Raw genomic sequence first — 21,372 nt, 5'->3', positions numbered from 1 at the left:
GGAGGGAGGGAGTTCTGGGGAAAGAAACAACAGCCGCAGAGGGGAGCATGGAAGTAAAACAGAACCAAATGCAAACGGCACCTTATTAAGAGATGCATAGGTTTTCAATGCTCCCGGCAGCCGGCGGGCTTGGGCTTGTTTCTGGCAGGAGCTGACTGGTGAGCTGCTTCAGAGCGCAGCATCCTCCTTGCCTGTCTTGGAGGAGGAAAGGGGCAGGGAGAGGTCCCTGCTCGTCCCCAAGGTCAAGGAGGCGGGGACTGGCACATCCCATGGTGCCTCTTCCCATCCTGTATGTATGCACCAAAACCTATGGATGCAGGAGAGGGCCGACAGCATGGGACACAGCTGGACAGGGCACCTTCACTCCTTTCCTCGGGCTGCAGCGGATGGAGCTGGGGCAGGGACCTGCTCCATCATGCCTCCAAAACCAGGATAAACTCACAAAATAAGCTAAACAAGTCATTTGTCCCTTAAAGAGGAACAGTTGCCAGCTGCAACCTTAACATCCTACTCCCTCTTACTTGGCCGTTGTGTGCTCATCCTGTGTTCCAAAAAACCAGCACCTGGTGTCTCCCAGTGCACCAGGGTTACTGAAAGATGGCAAAAGGCCTTGCTGCCGAGATGAAACTTTAATGCAATTTGAAGTGTTCAGCTCAGGTTACAAACATTTGATCCATAGATCTCTTGAGTCAACCTGGCATTTATGTTCACAAAATATGAGATGCTGATATATACTGTATAGGACAATAAAACAGATAAGTACCTCGTCTTCCTTTCCTCTGTCTGAAATATGTTTAGTGTCCCTCTCAATAAATCCACATGTGCACACTTAGTCTCCATTGTGCTGAGGCATTATGTGCAAATTTACAAACATTTACAACTAAGTTAAATGGAGGCAAAGCACTGCCCTGGGCAGACAGCATCTAACAAATACTTGTGTTCGAGAAAGATGTAAAAGTCATGAGTGATTCATTCTCTCTAATTTTATAAAGGTTAAGGAGTTGGCTCTCTTGGAAAACTAAGAAACATCTTCCACTGCAGTGAATTACTGCAACCAATTGGACAGTCAGAAGCAACAAAAAAAATGATGCAGAGAACAGGGGGAAGCAAGAAATATATCTCTAAATTTGGTTTATGCAGTATTTAAAGTACAAGTAAAGCCATTCCAGGCAGTATAAGGCCCACACACTTTAAAATAAATTTGTTGCATGACAGAAAGCCAGTAAAATGGTTTCAGCAGTGGTGTGATGTACTGTGACAGTTGCGTTCAGTACGTGCATGAATCAGCTGCTTCATACCCCACCGAGGCAACAATCATCTTCACCATGCTAAACTGATAATGTGATTTTCAAACAATGCAGGGTTTCAGAGCAAAACCCAGGCTGAAGGATGGGGCTCGTCTTCCTGGCAGACGAGGAAAGTAAAAAATCCTCGTCTACCTCATGCTTAATTTGAAAGCCTTGCCCATCTGGTAAAAGATTCTTTTATGTAAACACACCAGTACCTGATATTTTATTCATTAGCAAAGTTCCCCAGCTGTTTTCCAATAAATACACAATTACTACGTGATTCATCACATAAAGGGATAGAGTGTGCAGAGGAAGGCAGTTCCCTCAAGTCTCACAAGGCAGTTGTTTTCTTGGGGGTTAAAAGAGCCAAAGCATCTGTAAAGAGAGGGTCCCTCTCCTCTCGTCCACCTGAGTATGAAGCACATCTCAAAACTACCGTGCCCTGCTGAGCTGAGCACCCACAGCAAGCGACAGGATGGAACTGCTTTAGCAGAAGACTAGAAAAAAAATGGGAGGACGAGCAGCCTCACGCTTTGAATTCCCTCTTTCCCCAAATGCCTGAATCGAAGCCTTTAACAGGCTTAGTTTGCTCCTCAGGCCGCCCCTCTGGGGCCAATTTTGCCGCACGCCCAAAGCCCTGTGAGCTCATGGTGGTCTCAGAGGCATCGTAGGCTGCGGCACCAACTTGAAAGACACAGGGCTGCTAATATCTTTCGGCACAGTAATTGGTTAGGGCTATTAGACTAGCAAGTTTTAAGATTTCAAATATTGAGGGATTTGATCCCCAAAAGGAAATAATAATAAAAATAAAAAAGGTCTATTACACTTTCAGCCTAAGCAGCACAGTCAGCATTGCATTACAGGGCATTAAATTATTAGTCAAGTCTCGATAGCAGGAACATCTGCTGGTGTTAGACATGGCATTTTTAATTAAAGGCAGCAGCAGAGAAGCCTGTGGTTCATCAGTTCTGTTTCTGCCATGCGAATTGCTAAATCCAAAGGGCACAAAAGATTTGGTCAGAGCACATGCTCTGGACCTGGCGCTGCAGAAGCATGAGCAGAAAAGCAACTGAGGTGACAGGTAATTTACACCTGCGTCTCTGTGATTCCCCAGCTGAGTAAAAACTGTGGGGGATTTTACAAAGTTGAGATTACCCCTCTATTTTTTCCAGAAGAGGGAGAAGAGGGGGTTTGGACAGAAAGGCAACTAACAGAGAAAAGCAAAACAGGAGGAAGCCCTGTGCCCAGCGATGCAGCTGGGGACCACATGCATACCTCTACTTCAGTGGCTGTTGATGCTCTCTTGCCTCTGGGGCTCCCCACCACTGCCGGGGTGCATGAATGGATGGCACATGCCCTCCATACCAAATGGTGCCCCCCAGGAAGTTTACCTTCCAAAAGAATAAAGGTTTGAACAGGGAATAGTTTGCAGCCCCATCAGCTGCCCATCCCAGAGCCTTGGCTCTAAGCAGATCCAGCAGGACCAAAACCCACCATCAGACCTGGGCCAGGGATTTGAGCATGTCTGGAAAATGCCCAAAGCCCCTGGCAGCGTGGGAACATCCAAGATGTACCTGTGCAGGCAGAGCTAACCAAAAATAAAAAGCCTTCTTGCCCTCTTCCATCTGCCACCATTGCAAGGCTGTCCCACAAACCTGGGTCATCACTAGGCAGTCTCCCTTGACTGGACCCAGCATTTCTGTAATAAAATCTGAATTTTAAATCTGTTTGCAAAATGTCAGGTCCTAACTCAGCTCAGCAGATCGGCAGAGACAAGGAATAGAGAAAAGCTCTTGTCTTCAGGGAATGGATGGGAATGGATGGCAGAAACGTCAGACCCCACGGACACATGCGGCTGCCTTTCCGTTGGCATGGAGGGGGCCAGGATTTCCCTCGACGAGCCCCGCAGATGGTGTTTGTTTGCTCAGCCACGATAAGAAAGGAAAATATTTGGTACAATCTGCTAGCAGGCAGAGGCAAACATATGGTCGGTGCGACGCAAGCCTGGATGCTCGGGAAAACGAGTCAAAGCATTGCAGCAGCTTTTAGATGTTGGATTGCCCTTGAGCAGAGTAGGATACAAGTCCAAAGAAGCCTTTGAAGAACTTGGGTGTAGGTTTTGTACAGTGGCTGCTGTGGCTTGAACCCTTTTATTATTAGCCCCACTCTAATTAGTACAATTACACTATCCTTATTGTACTAGAGTTATTATAATCAACCAATTTTAATTAATGTGAGCCTCAGATACGGCTCAATGCTCGGAGAAATTCTCCCTGGTTTGACGTCTGTTGATCTGGTGCACATAAAACATAGGTTTAAAAAGAGGGAGGCAATTAAAGCCAATGGCTTGCACGTTTGGACACAGCAGAGTCAAAGTGCAGGTGCAGCATTCCTTTCATTCCCTTTACCTGTGACTTACGAGCCTCTTTTAAAATGCTTTGTTGCAGCATCAAGCTGGTGGGAAATCTTTGGGCCACCCCAAAACATAAAATTCTTTGAATTTCCCTTGTAGTTAAATTATAAAAAACTGAACACTAATTATTCTGATTTCTGTTTCCCAAATACCAAGGCCTATTTCTTACCTGGGACTAACCTGCAGCTAAAGCAGTGCTGGTGACATTAGAGCTTTTGGTGAGGTTTCCTGGCTGTGCCAAGTGGGCAATGGGGACAGTGGACCACAGCTCCAGAGCTGTGATGGGGCTGTGACACACACACACCACGATGGGACCCTGCACTTGTTTGGCGTCACTGTGTTCATCCTAAGGGGAAACACCAGGGGCAGCACACACTCCACTGCAAACATATTTTTTTTTTGGGGGGGGGTGGGGGTGGTTGGGTTTTTTTAAACGAAAAAAGCGTGGTCATTTCCGTTCTGTCAGGGTGCCTTTGTCAAGGTTTAATTCCCTTTTCCCTGTACGTCTCCTTTTGAAGACATACAGTGGAGTATCCCTTTGAAGTCCTTGCTTTTAAATTTACCTTTTGGTTGTCGTATGCTCTATGAGGCCAGTCAGGGATCCTCATACTGTCAGTCAGGGCTCAGCACCTCCAGTTTCGTCAGGATAAAACAGATTACTGGGACTGCAGGAGCTGGCTTATTTCAGGGAGAAATTTGCCGTGACTTGTTAACAACAAACCTGCCTCACTTTGAAGAATTGCAGTTATTTTGTGTTAGCGGGGTGAGTAGACCCCCCAGCTATGCCTGACCTCAAGGGCAGGGGCAGATGCTGTGTCTGAGCACTGAGATGGGGATCCCTATGGGGTGATGCTCCATCCCCACCAAATGCTCTGTGTGGAAGCATGGGGCCACCTCTGTGGCCCTAGCATGAACTCCACTCCCAAAACGTCAGGTTACAGCCATCCTGGTGCTTCTGCTGGCCTTTCTCCGGTGCATGAGTGGCTCGGCCCCTCCTTTTAGCTTGAATAAAGTCAAATCCGGGGGTGGGGTTGGGTGGGTGGGTGAGAAAAATATATATATATATATCAGCAAGGAGTATAGCTGGCATTTCTGGAGAATATGAAATGCATGGGTAATGCTCCCTTAATTTAAATTACAATGCTCCTTCCCTGCTAAGCCTTCCTTCCAAAGGCAAGAGCAGAGGGCTCTGGCATCTCACAAAGGAACTATGCCTCATGCTTTCGCTAAAGCCAGAGCTGAGCTGCAAATAAAAAATAAGGAAAACCATGGCGTTCCTATAGCGATACATAGGTGCAATGCAGTACCTGGGAAATACCAGCCCTGAGCCCAGCACAGGGGCTGCAGGAAGGGCTGGGGGCAGTGCAGGGAGCTGCTCCTCCAGAATATGCAGAGGCCTCCTGGTCTTGTTCTTTCCCTAGGTGCCAAGGTAGTGTGTAATCGGAAGACAGATTTTGCTTAGCTGCAGCTTAGCCTGAACTGTTGCAGACCCTCCCTCACATGCAGAGCTCCCAAAGAGTTATCCTGACTTGCTTTCTCGCAGGTGGAAAGTAGGGAACAAAAAACCCAGCACATCTATAAGTGTTTACAAGGAAGGGCATATATTTTTTTAAATAGGTAAAGATATTATTTTCTCTATACTAATCCATACTAAATCCAAATTAACACAATAGCAGTTCCTGATGATTTATGTTGTTATAATAAATAACCGACACCGCATGCTGTTTAGCTGATGATTAATGATCCTTATTTACAGTGTGTTCAGCTCAGGTCTGCAGTTTACACTTGCGAACATCAAAGGAGAGTTCATCTTTCCTTTTCTCCTGTATTTTGAGGTCACGTCATAAATCCTGTACAAGCAGCCTTGATGGCTGCATTTTAATCCACAAATAGGACTGCTATAAACTGCCAGGAGAAATGCCAGTCAGACCCAAGGGCCGCGGGAGTTGTTTCCCTTTGGCCTGGGTCACAGGTCACCAGCCTGTGCGGGAAAGAGTGCCAAACCCATGGTGGCAGCCAACACCTTTGCACCCTTCCTCTTCAAGTTAACCATGGTCTGTCACTTGAGCGTGCCATGCTGTAAGCACCAATCCCTGTTTTTGTCCTCTGATTTTCCTATTTTCTCTCCTCTCCATTCACTTCCAAGGCAAATGAGATGGTTTGTGAGCTCCTCCACAGGAAACCTCCCCTCCCAGAGCCAGTGCACATAGCATCATAGAATTGCAGATCCCCAGCCCTGCTCCCACAATGTTCCATCCCGCTTCTGGAACCCCCCAGCCCCCAGCCACTGAAGCCCAAAAGGCTCCTTTTTCCTGCCCCACCCTACAAACCAGGCCCTGGGATGGGAAAGCCCAGCTGCATGGATCCTCCCATTTTCATCAGATCAGCACCGAGCACCCCAGAATGACACAGCCTGGGTGGATGGAAAAAACAGCTTCCCATTTTTCAATATGATTTCAAGGACTCGTATAACCATGTAGGCTGGTGTGCTCTGATACGCAGGCCAAGCAATCTCACACGGTAATTTCTGCTTGAGACAGAGCTCAAAAATGCCAAAGGGAGAGTAAGGGAAATGCAACACAGCAGGTTTGATTTATCAGAATGAGGCTGATGAGTAACAGAGAAACTTAACAGTCCTGGGATGACACCTGTCTCTCCCATTCAACTTAGTGTGAGAAGTGGTGGCATACTGCTCAAAGGGGCGCTGTATTAGTATCATATATGAACTGATTTCAAGCACTGAAATCACCCCATGTAGGGTATTCACGGTTGAAAAATAACCCCTGTAATAGCAACTCTCCAAGGGAGCTGTGTAGGTTTCTTGCTCTCACGGGTCAGGGCAGAAGCCTCCCTAATGCTCAGCCAATAATTACATTTTTCTGTAAGCCAACAGAGTTATGTCATTTTGGCACATGGGAATTTCTGTGACGATTGCAATATAAACTCTGTCTGAAACTGCACCCCTCAGCTCTGCTGCCTCCACCGTCAGCAAAGGCAGGGGGACAGGCATGCAGCAAACTGTCCCATCCCTCTTCCAGATGGCCAGGGTGAGGCTTTTCCGCTATCTCCATCCCTGCAGGCACCTGGGGGGCCAGGGACCTTTGAAAGTTTGGGCTTTTTTTTGTTTGTGTTTGGGGGTTTTGTTGTTGTTGTTGCTGGTTTTTAAAACACCTTTTCCCAATTTAAAACTGAGTGATGGGAAAACAGCTAACAAGTAACCTCCCCGAGCACAGGCTTGTACCTTCGGTGTGCGTACACTGCCTAGTTGTCAGCCCGAAATCTCCCAGTGAAGGTCCCCATTGCTGTAACTCTGTGATATTCCCTAATCCTGCCCGATTCCACAAATCCCAGTTTGTAACCCAACAATGAGGGACAGGAGGCTCTGATTACCCAGTAAGCATCAGACAGACAACCAGGATAGTTCATAACAAACATACAAGCTTTGCCTTTGCTGCTATCCATTGACGTGTGGCAAAAAGCTGTTTATGGGTCAAAAAAAGGCTGCTTGCTGAGTCTGTAATGAGGGTGGTCAGATGCTGAAGATGTAGAAAGTGGGTTAAAAGAGAGGCCTCACTGCCCATATGAGGGAGGAAACCTGTACAGCCGCTCCAGCATGTTCACACAGAGGGTTATTGTAGCGTGAAGCACCAGCCCATGAGTAAATGCTCCCTCCGTGGCACTGCACTCCCCAGAGAAGCTTTAATAATTTCTAGGGAGGCTCTGAAGGCTAATAAAAAAAATTAATAAAGAAGTCAACCTGGGCAATCGCTCTGTTCCTCTTTCATGGCAAGCCTCAAGCTGCCCTTGTCTGGCTGATCAGGTGCAGCTCTGATTTCCCGGGTTCCTGAAGCAGAACGGATTCAGCAGCAGCGCAGCCTGCTTTGCCATGATGGATGGGAATGATTATAGTTGTTAATCTGATTAAGCCTATGGTCTCAACTTTTGCTCATCTTACTGACATTGAAGGTGCTTAAAGAAACACTTGAGGAGGAGCATATGAAGATGTATGAAGCATGTGCTTCTGTGCACCTACCAGTATTGATCTTAGGGCATGATCTGGTGCAGGTGATGTGATTTTGCACTGAAATTGGATCCCTGGGTTATCAACACACACCAGCCCTCAGGCTTAGTGATAGAATGGGAAAAGAAGTGTCTCCTTCAGCTTTGTTTTCTCTCTTTGACACGATTTTAAATAGGAATTTGGGGGAGATGTGGTCCCACAGCCTGCTGCAGTCCAGAACACCATGACTATAGCCTTCAACGGGGACTTCAACTAAGGCTCAAAGCCAAGATCCACACTCACTGCATCTTGGTGCTTTGAGGGTGGCGTTATGCTCAAGATTAGAGGTGGAAAGATATTTTGAGTTCTTTTACCTCACATAACTCCCCAGAGACAGCTGAGGAACACCTAGAAGTACTCTGGTGTTTCTAGCAGTTCTTAATATTTGCATTGTTAAGTTTTTAATTAGTTTTCTTATCAAAGTCTACTCAAATGTTTTAGCTTCCACAGTTCCTGGGAGTACAGTATGTTTAGTCACTGCAAGAGGGAAAACTTATGTACAAAAATGTGTAAAAATTTCTTACCTTTCATAAGCACCTGGATCTTAATTGCTTTCCAGTAATCATCTGTTAGAGAAAATTGTTCTTACAAAACTGAAAATGGTTTCTGTGTTTCTCCTCTGCCTTGCTCCTCGGGCTGGCTGAAGGTAAATAAAAGGCAGCCCTTTGGGGTTAGGTTACCCAGCTGAGGTAAGGGCCTCAACTCAGGCTGAGAGCTTCTCCAGGCACCCACTGCAGCCACCCAGCAAAGAGGGGACCCTTGAGAAGGGGATTCAGGGCTTTCCCTGTCGAGCTCCATCCCTTGTTGTTGAGATCCCTGTCGGGATCCATCCAAAGCAGATCTGTCTGCAAAGACTTGCCACCACCAGCCCTGGTATGCTGAGGCTGCAGGAGCAAGGAGAAAAGCTCTGTACAGAGGTGCTCGCAGCTGGCTGGCACCCCGAGCAGCACTGGATGCTCTGTGCAAGTGGTCACCCTGCTCCTAGGCCCTACTGGGCCACCCCAGAAGCTCTTGCCCCTGTAGAGGAGCAAACCATCCTATAGAGCCCTCATGGGTATGGGTCATCAGGCAGACTTCAGCTCTGCACTTATGGTCCTCTCAGCACATGTCTTTGAAACTGCACCGGTGTAATTAAAGGTACTTTACTAATTGGATGTGCATCCCTAAGGGGACTCCTTTAATTGCATTTCAATCTGGTTGGTATCATTTTAACTTAAATTCATTGCTGTCTTGCACAGGAATAACCCAATTTGGTCTGGTTATGGAGAGGCATATCATCTTGCTTCCTCCTCCCCATCACACTCTGGATGCGCTTCAATTTGTTAGGCTCTGGCTGTGAAATAGCCACCGCACATTAAAGCCAAGGGCTGTATAAAACCCCTTTAGCTGGTAACTAGGACACAGACGGTCGAGGGCTGAGCGTTCACCTTGACCTGCTAATTGAAGTAAAAACCTCAATTATTATCCTGTCTTCAGTTGGGTTTTATCTCGTATGTGTTACCATAAATTCTGTCATGCCCTGAAGATGTATTCTTTTGTTTTTTTCTTTACAGTCAGTGAAGACCTGAGCTCTAAAAGGTGCTTCATTTCTGCCCAACACGCTTGTCTGTAGTGAAAGACCCACTGCTTAAAATTCAAGAGCCTCTGTTAAACTAGAGGCTGGGGTAGACGATCAGATAGTTGCTTTGAGCCTTAAAGCTTGTGGGAGCACCACCATTTATTTCTCTTATCTCCCAGCACGGGGCCCTCAAAATTGCTCTCTCTGGCAATGGCCTATTTCCAAAAGTCTCTTCTAGCAGCAATTAGCAATGAAGTGAGGGGCTGCACCTCCCAGGAACTGAGCACTGTGGACAGGCACCTGGCTTCAAGCTTTGCTCTGGGGGATGCAAGCACAAGCTGTGTGTTTTCTTCACCCTGGGCTGAATGTGGCCACTATTATGACTCTCCCCTGATCTGGCATGTGCTGGCTTTCAGGTGCAGCAGGATTGTGCCATGACACAGGTTAGGCCCCAGTCCCAAGAGACTGATACCCACTGGGGGGGGGGTTGTGCAGCTCCTCCCATGCCACAGATATTTTGAGGGGCCAGATCTGGCCCAGAATGGGCCATGCTCTCTATGCTGCTCTGAGCATGGGCTGCACCCTACACCCCAACACTGCAGGGCTGGTTGTCCTCCCTCATTGCCAGCGCTGTGTATGTGAGTAGCGTGAGGAGCAGAGCCAACAGTAAGTTTGTGTTGGCTGTGTCTCTTACTGATGTTGTTCTTACTATTTCAGTGCCATCTTCTTTATTTCCACCCTCTCTCTGAACAACTAAATTAATTAGAGCGATTTTTTTTATTTAAATACTGTCATGGAATAATAATTCTGGTGATTTCATATTTTTTTTTGTCATCCCCCACTGCTTCTTTTCTCAGTTGTGCTCTCTTTTAATACACTGTTGATATTATGTTATAGCTATGCAAGATCACAGCTGTTGTCTGAAAAAAAAAAAAAAGAGTAAAATCACGCTATGTGCTGTTGCCATCCAACAACCATTTTTCTTCCTCCACCAACTCACAAAAAAACCCTTCCCTATTAAGTGTGGGAGCATACATTTTTCTTGGCTTGTAAAAATCCGAAAAACCTCACAGCAGCTTCAGTGAAGTCGCAGCAATGTAAGGAAGCCGAAGCCTCTATGACAGGCTGGGGCCTGTTATGAGGTCAGAACCTGCAAATCCTAGATCCCAGGAGTGACTCCACACAGGCAGCAGGTCTGTAGGAATCACCGCTCCCGTACTTCACTAGTCACTCGGTTATGTTTACCTGGATGTGTTCATCTGATCTGTAAACACGTTTTCTGATCTGACTCAGTAACAAAACCATTCCTGTGGCTCTCATGAAAGGACAAACAAATCCAATTAGACCCGGAATTTATATTTGCGGTAGTGGTCAGGGCTGAGAGAACCATTGTCTAACATTGACCCTTCTGGACAGCTTTCCTCGGCCCCTGTCAGACTTTTTCTGCCCCTGCAGTCAGCCCTTGGTGGCCATTTGCATTGAGACAGAAGCTAAGGAAGGACTGGGCTGAAGAAGCACCGTGCTGTCATCAAGAGCACAGAGTGATAAATGAAGGAGGGCCAGGATGGAGATTTGAGTCATTGTCTCTGAGTCCACAGCTCCAATTACAAAACTAATTTGAATCAGTCTCACAATCCACATAACCAATTCTGAAATTCCTCCTTGACTCCCTGGCCCTAGACTTATTTAGCAATTGCACTACGTATACCTTGTGTCTGTAAAATTTTAGCACATTTTTAAATGAAGCTCAGTTGAGGCTCATGCAGCTCCAATTAGCACATACAGACTGTGTGATTGCTCTGGCTGGGCTTGCCCAGCACTGTTGCTCCCTGTTGCCTTGAACAAGGGTTATTACAGTGGCTGAAGTGAGATTGCATTAAAGAAGCAAGACAAAAAGCTTGTTTCCCACCCCAGACTGCAGCATTCATCTCTCACTCCTGGAGAGGTGATGTGCAGTGGCACGCAGAGAATTCCTCTGTCCCTTCCAGGGACACCAGGGTCAGTGTTTTCAATGATCTCAGCCCAAAGAAAAACTGAGCTCACTGGCTACCTAGCTTTATTTGAAAGGGGAGTCTTGGAAGGCAAAAAAATTCTGAGGGGATTTGGAGAGAGCTGATAATGGGGGGCACCTGCCATTAGGCCTGCACATTGGCAGGGTGAATATCACTGCAAGCACCAAAGACAGCGGAGTCTCTCCATCCTTTCCCTGACGTGTGCAGCCTGCTCATAATCTTTAAGACAGATTTTTATCAGTTGTTTCTGTATTTCTGGACACCCTTGAACCAGAATGAACCCTGCGCTTGGGGAGACAAAGGGGCGATGAGAAACCCGTGTGACGGATGTGCTCGACCCCTTAACTAAACTAGCAGTAGTTTGGTACAGGCTCCAAAGGAGGTAAAGCCATAAGCCGTAGCCAGGCCAAGAACTCCTCTAGGAAACCCACAATGGAGCAGAGCGACACAGTGAGCATCAGTGCATATGGGCTTGGAACATTGATTATGCAATCAACACATGAATAGCAGGTGGCTTTTCCAAAACTCATTTATCAAGGAACAAAGGAAGTTGTGGGTACAAGGAGTTTCATGCATGCCTTTCCCGTTCTATGCAATTTGACTATGAGCCAACCACTTTATCCAATAAATATGACAGCCTAAGTGAGCTGCCTTTGAGCTCTCCCTGCTCGGCAGCATGGCGGTGATCTCCCCCTGAGCTGGGATGCCTCTCAAGGTTGCTCCTTGAGGAAGGCAGACCTTTCTACTAATGACAGGTCTTTGGATGAGCCCAATTTGAATTCTGTCTGAACTGCAACTGGACCACACACCAGTGACTCTCCCCTCGAGCTGGTATGCCTCTCAAAGTTTGAGACTCCTTACCTGAGACTAAGAGATCCTTCCTTACCCACGGCAGAGGGATCCCTTATTCACAACAGGTCCTCGGTAAGTGATTGATAGCATGCTGAATTAATATTAATGATTCCACATAGCTAATTCCATTAGAAATAAGCCATTGTCCAAGTCTGAGACTCAGATTGGACCTAGCTGCACCTAAGCTCCATCAGGAGTTTAGAAAGCAAGGGGGTCTACTCTGAACCTTGTGACACAACGGGAGGATATCCCTTACCCTTTTGCAACTCCAGTCTCTGCGTAAATCATTCTAGCTCAATTCTAACTCAATTTTCCTTTATATGTTTCTTCCATGGAGTAAGTAATAGAGTGAACCTTGCCATCAAACTTTGTCAAGTTGCACTTTTACAACATCATATTAAAACCACTTTTGCTAATATCTCTGATATGATTCTTTAAGCAATGCAAATCACTCATTCACGACAAATTGGTATAGTCAATCCTAACTCAGAATTCGCAACAACCTGGAGCTGGTGTTCTGAGGCAGGATGTTATCTTCCCCGTTTTTTTGCCCCAAAATCGAGCCTGGGATGTTTCCTACCTCAGAAAAGGACAGGTTGAATCTGAGGCTCTGCAGGGAGTAGGGGTATTTGTAATGTGGCACAAAAGGTAATTCAGCCCCTGGTGACATTATATACAACCTCCCTGCCAGATGCTTCAACCCCCTAAACAGTTGTAACTGCTGCTCCACAGGTTTCAATTAAATTCCCTTAAGTATGTAAACTTTGGCTTGTTTGAACTGATACCTACAGACTTGATTCAATAGCAGATGTTTTATTTTTACCTGCAAGTGAAAACGGGGAGTGTATATCATGGCCATGACACATTTCACATGAAGCAGATGTTTCTATTAATGCCAGAATCGGGTGGAAATTCAAAGGATGCTTTTTGCCTTTTTTTCAAAACTCTTATTTTACTCAATTAAACTGCAACTTGCTGAAGTATTCCAATGAATCACTTCCTTTTTTTTTTTTTTTTATTGTTTTCTTTGATTAGTAGGCTCTAAAGGGACAGAAGAATAGCTTTATATCAGCCTCCCTCAATTAAATGTAAAGTACATCTGGACAGAGTTGGAAGATCCATCTTTCACTGGCAGTTGCAAAGCCATCGACATAATAAAATAATACTCTGATTGGTATTACAAGGCTGCATTTAAATCATTGGCATTCATGCTCTGAGTCCTTTGCAGGGAGCACAAGCCCTCCATTAGAGAAAAGCTTAATTTTATACTGTGATCTGTATAAGATATGCAATGAAAATGAGAAAAAAAAGAGTTTTTGCAGAGCTGGAGACACAATAATAGAAGCTACAATGAATGTCTGGGCAGCTTTTTCAGTTACTTATAAACTGCAGGTGTCAAATGCGTTCTGGAAAGAAGCTGAATTCCAGTTTTAATTACAGTCAGCAGGTTGAGGCATAATTCAAGGGTTGATAATACCTTCAATCCGCAACAAAACTCTTCCTGCTATCAGTGAGAAGTTTATATCATGATCAAGGAGAAAACGTGACCTTCTTGCAGTAGCTAACTCTGAACTTCAGTATCCCACTGTAAAATCCCAAACACCCTTGATATTTAAAGTACCTATTCCTTGTGTGATTGTCTCAGCAAGCCTTAGCATCAAATGGGAACTGAACTAGTAGAACTGCTCTGATGATCAAGGTGAGAAAGATGTCATTGCAGCTTTCATCTAGTTTCCTTTGGCTCAAATTAGCTTTAGGGAAAGAAAAAAAAGAAAAAAAACCCAACCAAACAAAAAAGAAAAAAAAACAAAACCAAACCAAAAAACCCACCAAACCCTCTGGCTGGAATTGAGTATGTGAACCCAAACCTGAGTGCCATATTCGTCTTCCCAGGTCTTACATGGTAAGTACGACCTGGCTTTATCGGCAATCGCTTTCAGCAGCAACTAAGTTTATTGAGCTCGAAAGAGTTTTAAGTTTATTACGTGCTTGAATAGCACCACGTACAGCAATGCCCTGACCCAAAACTGCCAGGGTCTTTGAGGTTTTGTGCCAATACATATAAAAAGGGTAATATTAAACTATTCTACATATTAATGATTCTGGGGGGGAAAAAGCAGGACATGGTGCTGGTGCTGAACTCTGCTACTGGGAGGCTGCTGCTCAAAGGTAGACAGAGGTCTCATTTAAAGCCAGTGGGCAGAATCTTTGAAGCAGAAGCTAATTATGCCTTATTATGTGGGAAAACACAGCTCTAGAGTTACAGGGGCAGCCACCACTTGGGTGTTGAGGAGGAAGGTCACTGACAAGGAAGTGGAGAAGCAGAGCCGCCTGGGACATAGAGGTTTTCTGAGCAAGGGAGATGCTTGTTGATGTTACTCTGCTTAGGGAAACACTGTCTTATGAAGCAAACTTCATCATATTAGAGGATTCAGCAAATATACCTGCCTCATACCATTCATCTTCTGTAACAGAGAAGCCCTGAACACCAGCCAAAAGGAGAAAGGGGCTGGAAGAATGATCTTCCATTGGGTACCAAGAGCCAGGAACTGGCTAGGATTGGAGGGCTTAATCAATGAGTTACACAGAGTTGGAATAAACTACAGGACCAAACCAAAACCACTGGAAGTGCTGACTTTTAAAATAATTATATTTGTACTGACATAACCCACACATACAGTTAAGCTTTGTGTCATTACCAGAGACGGCCCCCACCAACAGCATATGCAACTCTCGGTACATAACACCTACATCCTCACAACACCCCTGTGAGGTAGGGCGAGGCCATGAACCCCACGTCACCAGTGGGGAACCTGTCAAAACTGAACAAATTTCTCATGGCCACCCAGAAAGTCTGTTCCTAAGAAAGGAGTGGAGCGTGGGCTTTCAGAGAGGGCAGCTGTGGGGCTGCTTTTTTGTCAAACACCCTGCACTGCCGACAGCTCCTCTGCTCCATCACGGCCATTTCTGCTGTAAGCAAATGGCCATGAGCAGCAGGTGATGTCAACTAAGTCCTCACAGGCATTACAGTGATCATAAAACAAGAACTAAGGGTGGGAGGGGAAAGAACCTGTGGAAAGACCAAACTGATTTGTAACCAAATGCCAGTCTTAAATGCCTACCATGTTCCTAGTAACAAAATAAGTGATATTAAAAAAAAAAAAAAAAGTACTTGAAGAAAGTGGTACTTTGGTACTTTTCTTCCCCCTTATCCCAGAATCTTAGAAGGGACTGGAAGAAACCAGAGGGGTCATCAGTTCTTTTCCCCAACTTCTATGATCCCCTGTGGCTGGTCCCTTCAATAGATGGAGCTTATGGTGCTATCTTGGCTACTTGTGTCAGAGCTGTCCAGTGTCACATCAGGACCTGCATCCGCGCCATCAGGATCTGCTTGATCTTTAGCAAAGTTGATGAAAACCTGGAAGTTTAAAGGAAAACAGTCAATATGTGACAGCATAATTAATTTATAATATGAATGAATTAATGTAAAAAAGGAACGGCTGTTCATTTGACTGTGAGCCTGGAGAGAGTGCTCCAGAATGGATTCACGCTGGATTTAAGAATTGCAAATGTTGGGCTTTTATGGGCTAATATAAATAAACGGGTGCACACTCCTGTACTGCTGAATCGACACCTGGGATGCAGTGGCAGACGTTCCTGTTCAAAACCCAATTGTCCTGCAGCTCATGTTTCAAAAGTACTACTGAAGTAATACTCATGTGGTGGCTCATTTTGATCACAGTGCAATAGAGCTATATTATTACTTTATAAACCCATCTGTCTACATATAATTGACATCCGTGCACGCACAACTGCATATTATATAGACAGGTGCATATATAATCACATGTAACAGTCTTCATTTGAACAGTATCTAATGAATACATAAAATATTCTTACTAGAACACTACCTGCAATCACATTTGCGCATACACAAATCCAAGTTGTCCTCCCACAAAACATGACTGCAGTTTTTCTGCCTGTTTCTCTCAAAACTGCTGCCCCTTGCTAAAACAGTGCTGAGGACCTGCTCCCCAGATCTTACGATTTAACAATTCGTAGGATGACAAGGCTGCAGCTTTTCTCCTCTCTCTGGGACAGACCTAATATATCAGACACTGATGCTCAATGGGATGATTTCTTCTGGACAGTCCTTGCAGCATCCTTTCAGATGATGTGTTTCCTGCAAGATTTTGATGCCAGTGGAAACATTCTTTCAAGGGAAAATGAACGGAAGTTAACCCTGAATCTAAGTTTGGAGTAATGCTAAATGAACTTACAATCCAAAAACAGGACAAGAAAGGTTGAAATCAAGAAAATTTTCAGGGCTGGTGGAAAGCCTAGCACCGGACTTGGGAGTGATTCATAATCCTGCCCTTCATCCACACCCACAAGGCTGCTGAAATCAGCAGTGACAGAGAGAAGAACAGATCCGTTATGCTACACGCAGCTTTCTGTATACGTTTTCCTAGCGCCAGCACAAGTATCTGGAGGCAATAGTACTGATAAAGTATCCTCACGAGGAATATAGATGGAAATCCCTTTCAAAATGTGGTCTATTGTGTGCAGCAGTCCATTATGTGTAACCATCAGTCTGCTCCCCTGTTAACAGTTTTAAATGGATGGCCACACATCTTTAATTCCTTACCTCCTCTAACGTTGTTTGACTCACTGAGAAGTGCCTGATATTGAAGGCTGCTTTGCTGGCTTCCAGGAGATCAAATATATTTGCTACCCCTCCTGCAGAGACTGGAACGTGATACTCCACCATGTTGAAATGCCGATCCTGTGGGAACAGGAATGATGGGGTAAAGTTCAGAGGTTGCTGCCTATGAAGAGCCAACAGGTTTGACTGGTGGCTGCCTGGCTGAGAATAAAAGCAAAGAGGAGCGAACCATGGGAAAATGAAAGGGCAGTGGGTGTGTTCTCTCCTTGCGGCTCCCAGATGTGAAGAATATTAGTGTCCATATTGACCGGTATTTCCCCATTGGGATTTTTTGTGGGTTTTGTGACTGGGACATGATAACTAAGCTCCAGAGCTGGAAGCTTGAGGGTAGCCATAGCATTTTCCAGCTCCAAGTTTGCCATTTTGATTAATGCAGAGATTGGGTTATGGACAATGGATGGGATTTGTGACTCAGTTACTCTCGTTTTACAGTTACACAGCTACTGGAAGCACCCCACCATCTCATTACCCACTGAATATTAAGGGGGGGTCCATCCAGTCCAGCCTTCAGCGGGACCATTCCCAGGGGCAGAGGGTCACCTAACAGCTGCCTTATAGGATCACTGCAGCTGTTTGGCTGGAGTTATTTAAGCCACGAAGGAACTGGAGTGCTCCAGCCCTTGGGCAATAGTGCTGATAGCACTGACCAATGTGAGTGTATGAATCCCTCACACTCTGAGAGCACAGATCTATGTGCACGGTATGTTACAAGGTGTCTTATCTTGGAAGATTGTCTTGGTTAATTTGAAGAGACTGACAGGGTCTCTCCTGAAAGCATTTGTCTTGCTTACCTTCAGGCATGTATTTGGAAAGTGTGACTTCATGAACTCTGTCAGCATCTCAGTGCAAACGGTGTTGCTATTTAAGTGCATCTTCACGGTGAATCCTCTTCCAAACCTAGGGGGAAAAGAAAATCACAATTAACACAGTAGAAAAGAGAAACAGATAAAGAAAATCCTTTGAGAGTGCTGCACAGCCTCTTTGGGGAAATCTAATCCAGGCAGAGTGCAGCTTGAATGGGGTCAGGGTTGTTAACCTGGAGTGAAACTTAATAAGAAGCCAAGCTATTGTGATAACTAATAAAACCGAAGCTCAAGCCTAACATGCTTTTCACATTTTCGGCAGTGAACAGATTAGTTTGGGGAACACATTTCTGGGAAAAAAAGGCTGTGAGAGAGTAGAAAGTGCTGCAGTTAACACAGAATTTCAGCGGTGTAGTAAGAAACATAAACCAGAAAATGACATTATTTTGATGCCCTGTTAACAAAGGCCTCATGTTCTGAGCTCTTGAAGCTGCAGGTTAGTATCTTCATATGCCTCTCAGTAAAAGTGAAATAGGTACATTTTACTGACCTGCTCTTGATATGCTGCAAAGAACCAATGCACTGAAAACTCCCGTTCACCATAATAGCCAGCCTGGTACAGAGAGCTTCACATTCTTCCATGCTGAAAAGCCAACAAAAAAACTCTTAATATGTCATTAAGAAGGTATAAAAAAATTAGTTATTTTAATAATCAGAGAACATTACTGATCTTCCCTAAAGTGTTGCAGGTCTCTGTGAGCACCCACATTCAGCCACAACAGACCCCCAAACCTGTCATAGCAAATTCTGCAAGGAATCCTAAAATTCTGCAAGGACCGACAATGAGTGTGAAGGATGGGCCTCTCCATACCTCCTGCAGACCCTGAAATGGGAGGCAGACCCAAACAGCCCTACCTGTGGGATGTGAGTATCACCGAGCATTTGTTCTGCACTTCTTCACTGATGATCTTCCAAAGGTGGCGTTTAGCATTTGGATCCATTCCAGAGCTTGGTTCATCCTGTTGGGAAAGACAGGACTGAATGTAAATTTGCCCTCAAAATCTGATCTTCCTGACACTTGTGCTCTTATTAGGTTCATCATTAGTGATATGTTTGCTAGTAAGGACCCGCAGGAGAGCTTACACTGGTACAGACCCAGGAGAAGAATTTTCTTCAATTGCGTTATAGATTTGACTGAGACATCCTATGAGACATTTCTTCAAGAAGCAGCAAGTCAGCTTGACTAAGACCTCCATCTCACTGCCCTTTAGAACGGCACAGCTCCTCTGCTGACTTGTGGAAACTCTCAACCTCTGCTGGACTCCAGAGCAACTGACTGGCTGCGATAGCACCATCTAAGATCAACCCTACTGTGCATTTTATACCATGGTGTTTTAAATATCCATAAACACCACAGGCATAATCTCACACAAGAAGCTATTAACTAGCACTTGGATCCCACGTGCACCTGCGTTCTGTCTCCTCATATGCTGACAGAGCAAGTGTTGCATTTCCCCATTTAGAGAGACAGTAACCCAGAGGTGAATGATGGCATGCTATCTCCTATCTTATACATTGCTGATAAAATTGTTAGCCAATTTCTGATGGAGAAATTGTTATTGTTGGGGACAACGCCTTTTATAAGGAGGAAATACAACAGCTTGGATTCAGGCAGCAGTCAGTACCGAGAAAATTTCCTCACTTTCTATTTTTACTGAGGTTTTTTATCTTGCAAAAGCAGCTAGAGCACTTGTGTATGTGGTCAGAAGTAAAGGCAGCAGTGCTAGGCTCAATACAAGTTGGGACAAAGGAGATTTATGTTCACTAGGTACAAAATTTAGTATTGGGAAACATGCTCACAGAGCATTGCACACATTCAAAACACAGCAAGTGGAAAAACTGCACAAAAAGACGTATTGTAAGGATGTCATACCTCATGGAAGAACTGGAAGGTTCAAAGTGAAAGACAAAAGGGGAAGCCAAACCTAGAAAAATAGTTCTATGTTCCGGTCCTGAGGGAAGTTGCTTCTTTGGTCGTCTACAGATTTGGAGCCTCAGATGCCCCTTTTCTTGAAACACTGTGCAGTTCAGTTGATAAAAAAAAAACAACACCCAAAAAACCCAAGAAAGAGCTGGGAACAAGGAGACTTTAATTGGCAAATATAGGATCTATTTTTGACCTCTGAAAGATGCTAACAGAGAAACCAGCGGACTCACCACTCTCTTATGCCCTCAAAGAAAATCTGGGTGCTTTATGGAATCTAAACTTTCCTCTGATACATATGTTGCCAGGCTAAGTATGGGCATTTGGGCAGCGTCCTGTAAGCTGTGCCTGAGAGGGTTTTGCTAGACTGTCAAGGTACCCCTGCCAGCCCGAAGACCTGCTCATTTTAGCCCAAACAAAGCCCCCGTTTCTCACCAGCAGCAGAATTGATGGATTCCCAATGAGAGCCAAAGCAGTTGACAATTTTCTGTTGGTGCCATAACTGCACATAGAGGTGACCCTGTCTTTGTAGGCCATCAGATTCAGCCGGTGGAGAAGCTGGAGTACAACCTATGGAAGCAAGAGTACTGCTTTCCCAACAATATCCAGGCATAAATTACCGTGTGCATATCTATTATTGAAAGACTAATGCTATCAATGTAAAGGCATTTACATAATTGAATAATAATTAATAACTGAAAAATGCTTTAAGTCACACCCCAGTGTTACTCACTCCTTTGATATCTCTCTCTGGGATGCCGTGGAGCCTAGCATAGTAATACATGTGCTCTTCCACTGTCAGCAAGTCATCCAAGGCATCTTCTTGTGGACAGTAGCCAAAAAGCGACCAGTGTGCCTCACTAATGTCATTCAAGGACCTGTATAAGGAAGTTGGCAAGTCATTTTAAACTCACTGAATTGCCAATGCACCCTGGAATCAGACAGGAGAGAGAAAACTGCTTTTCCCTACTTCCTATCCCCTTCCCCAGCCCTTGAAGGAAAACGCTACAAATTTGCAGACCTTCAGCTTTTAGGCCCTCAGTTCTGCAAAGGAAGACTTGGATTTGCAACATCTGTTAGCCATGACGTCTAGTACGTAGCTCTTCAATTACCACCAACGCTTCAGGTGGCACAGTTGCCACCAGGCCTACTCCTGTTCAGGAGCACTTTGAGATGAGTCCTGCTGGTCTCCAGACACTAGCTCAGAAGTGGGATCACACTCAGCTGAGGATCTGAGTCTGATCTGACTTGTAGTGGAATGAAGTGGAAAAAACACCACTGAGAACAGCAGAGGTACAAGAGCAAAATGCAGTCCCCTAGGGAAGCAACCATACCATCTTCAAAGGATGATATTTCCTGCCTTATTTATTCTTGCTCTGTTTTGAATGTTTTGCTTTGTTTCAGAGTTTTGCATTTCTTTTCCGTTGCCGACCAGCCTTAAAAACTGCTCCCAGGCTGATCTGCTCACGCGCCTTCCCCAGAAATTACGTCCTCCATACCCAGAATGATCCTGGACCCGCAACCTTCCGCTGGATGCTCCGATATCACCTGTCAACATCTTAAAGATGGTCGTCTTTCCAGCTCCGTTCACACCAAGCAAGCCAAAGCACTGGGTTGCGAGAAAGAAAAGTAGAAATGTAACTATGCTGTATTTATATTGCAGAAATACTACTCT

At 45.1% G+C, this 21,372-nt stretch overlaps 1 protein-coding gene across 1 annotated transcript in view; it reads right to left on the bottom strand.

Annotated features, from left to right (window-relative positions):
• Positions 1-4,165: 4,165 nt before the first annotated feature.
• The window catches only part of ABCA12 (ATP binding cassette subfamily A member 12), a 124,798-nt gene continuing 107,591 nt past the window's right edge, over positions 4,166-21,372 (bottom strand). The window contains exons 47-54 of the mRNA XM_080399895.1: positions 21,197-21,306; positions 20,431-20,575; positions 20,133-20,267; positions 18,629-18,732; positions 18,264-18,356; positions 17,702-17,807; positions 16,833-16,970; positions 4,166-15,602 (exon numbers count right to left, since the gene is read on the bottom strand). Coding sequence (XP_080256021.1) covers positions 15,483-15,602; positions 16,833-16,970; positions 17,702-17,807; positions 18,264-18,356; positions 18,629-18,732; positions 20,133-20,267; positions 20,431-20,575; positions 21,197-21,306 — 951 coding nt within the window. The 3' untranslated portion in view covers positions 4,166-15,482. The remainder of the gene's footprint in view (positions 15,603-16,832; positions 16,971-17,701; positions 17,808-18,263; positions 18,357-18,628; positions 18,733-20,132; positions 20,268-20,430; positions 20,576-21,196; positions 21,307-21,372) is intronic.

Source organism: Falco punctatus (assembly GCF_963210335.1).
Source record: "Falco punctatus genome assembly, chromosome: 8".
NCBI lineage: Eukaryota > Metazoa > Chordata > Aves > Falconiformes > Falconidae > Falco > Falco punctatus.
The sequence above is the reverse complement of the archived record's forward strand: the minus strand, read 5'-3'. Positions and strand labels throughout refer to the sequence as shown.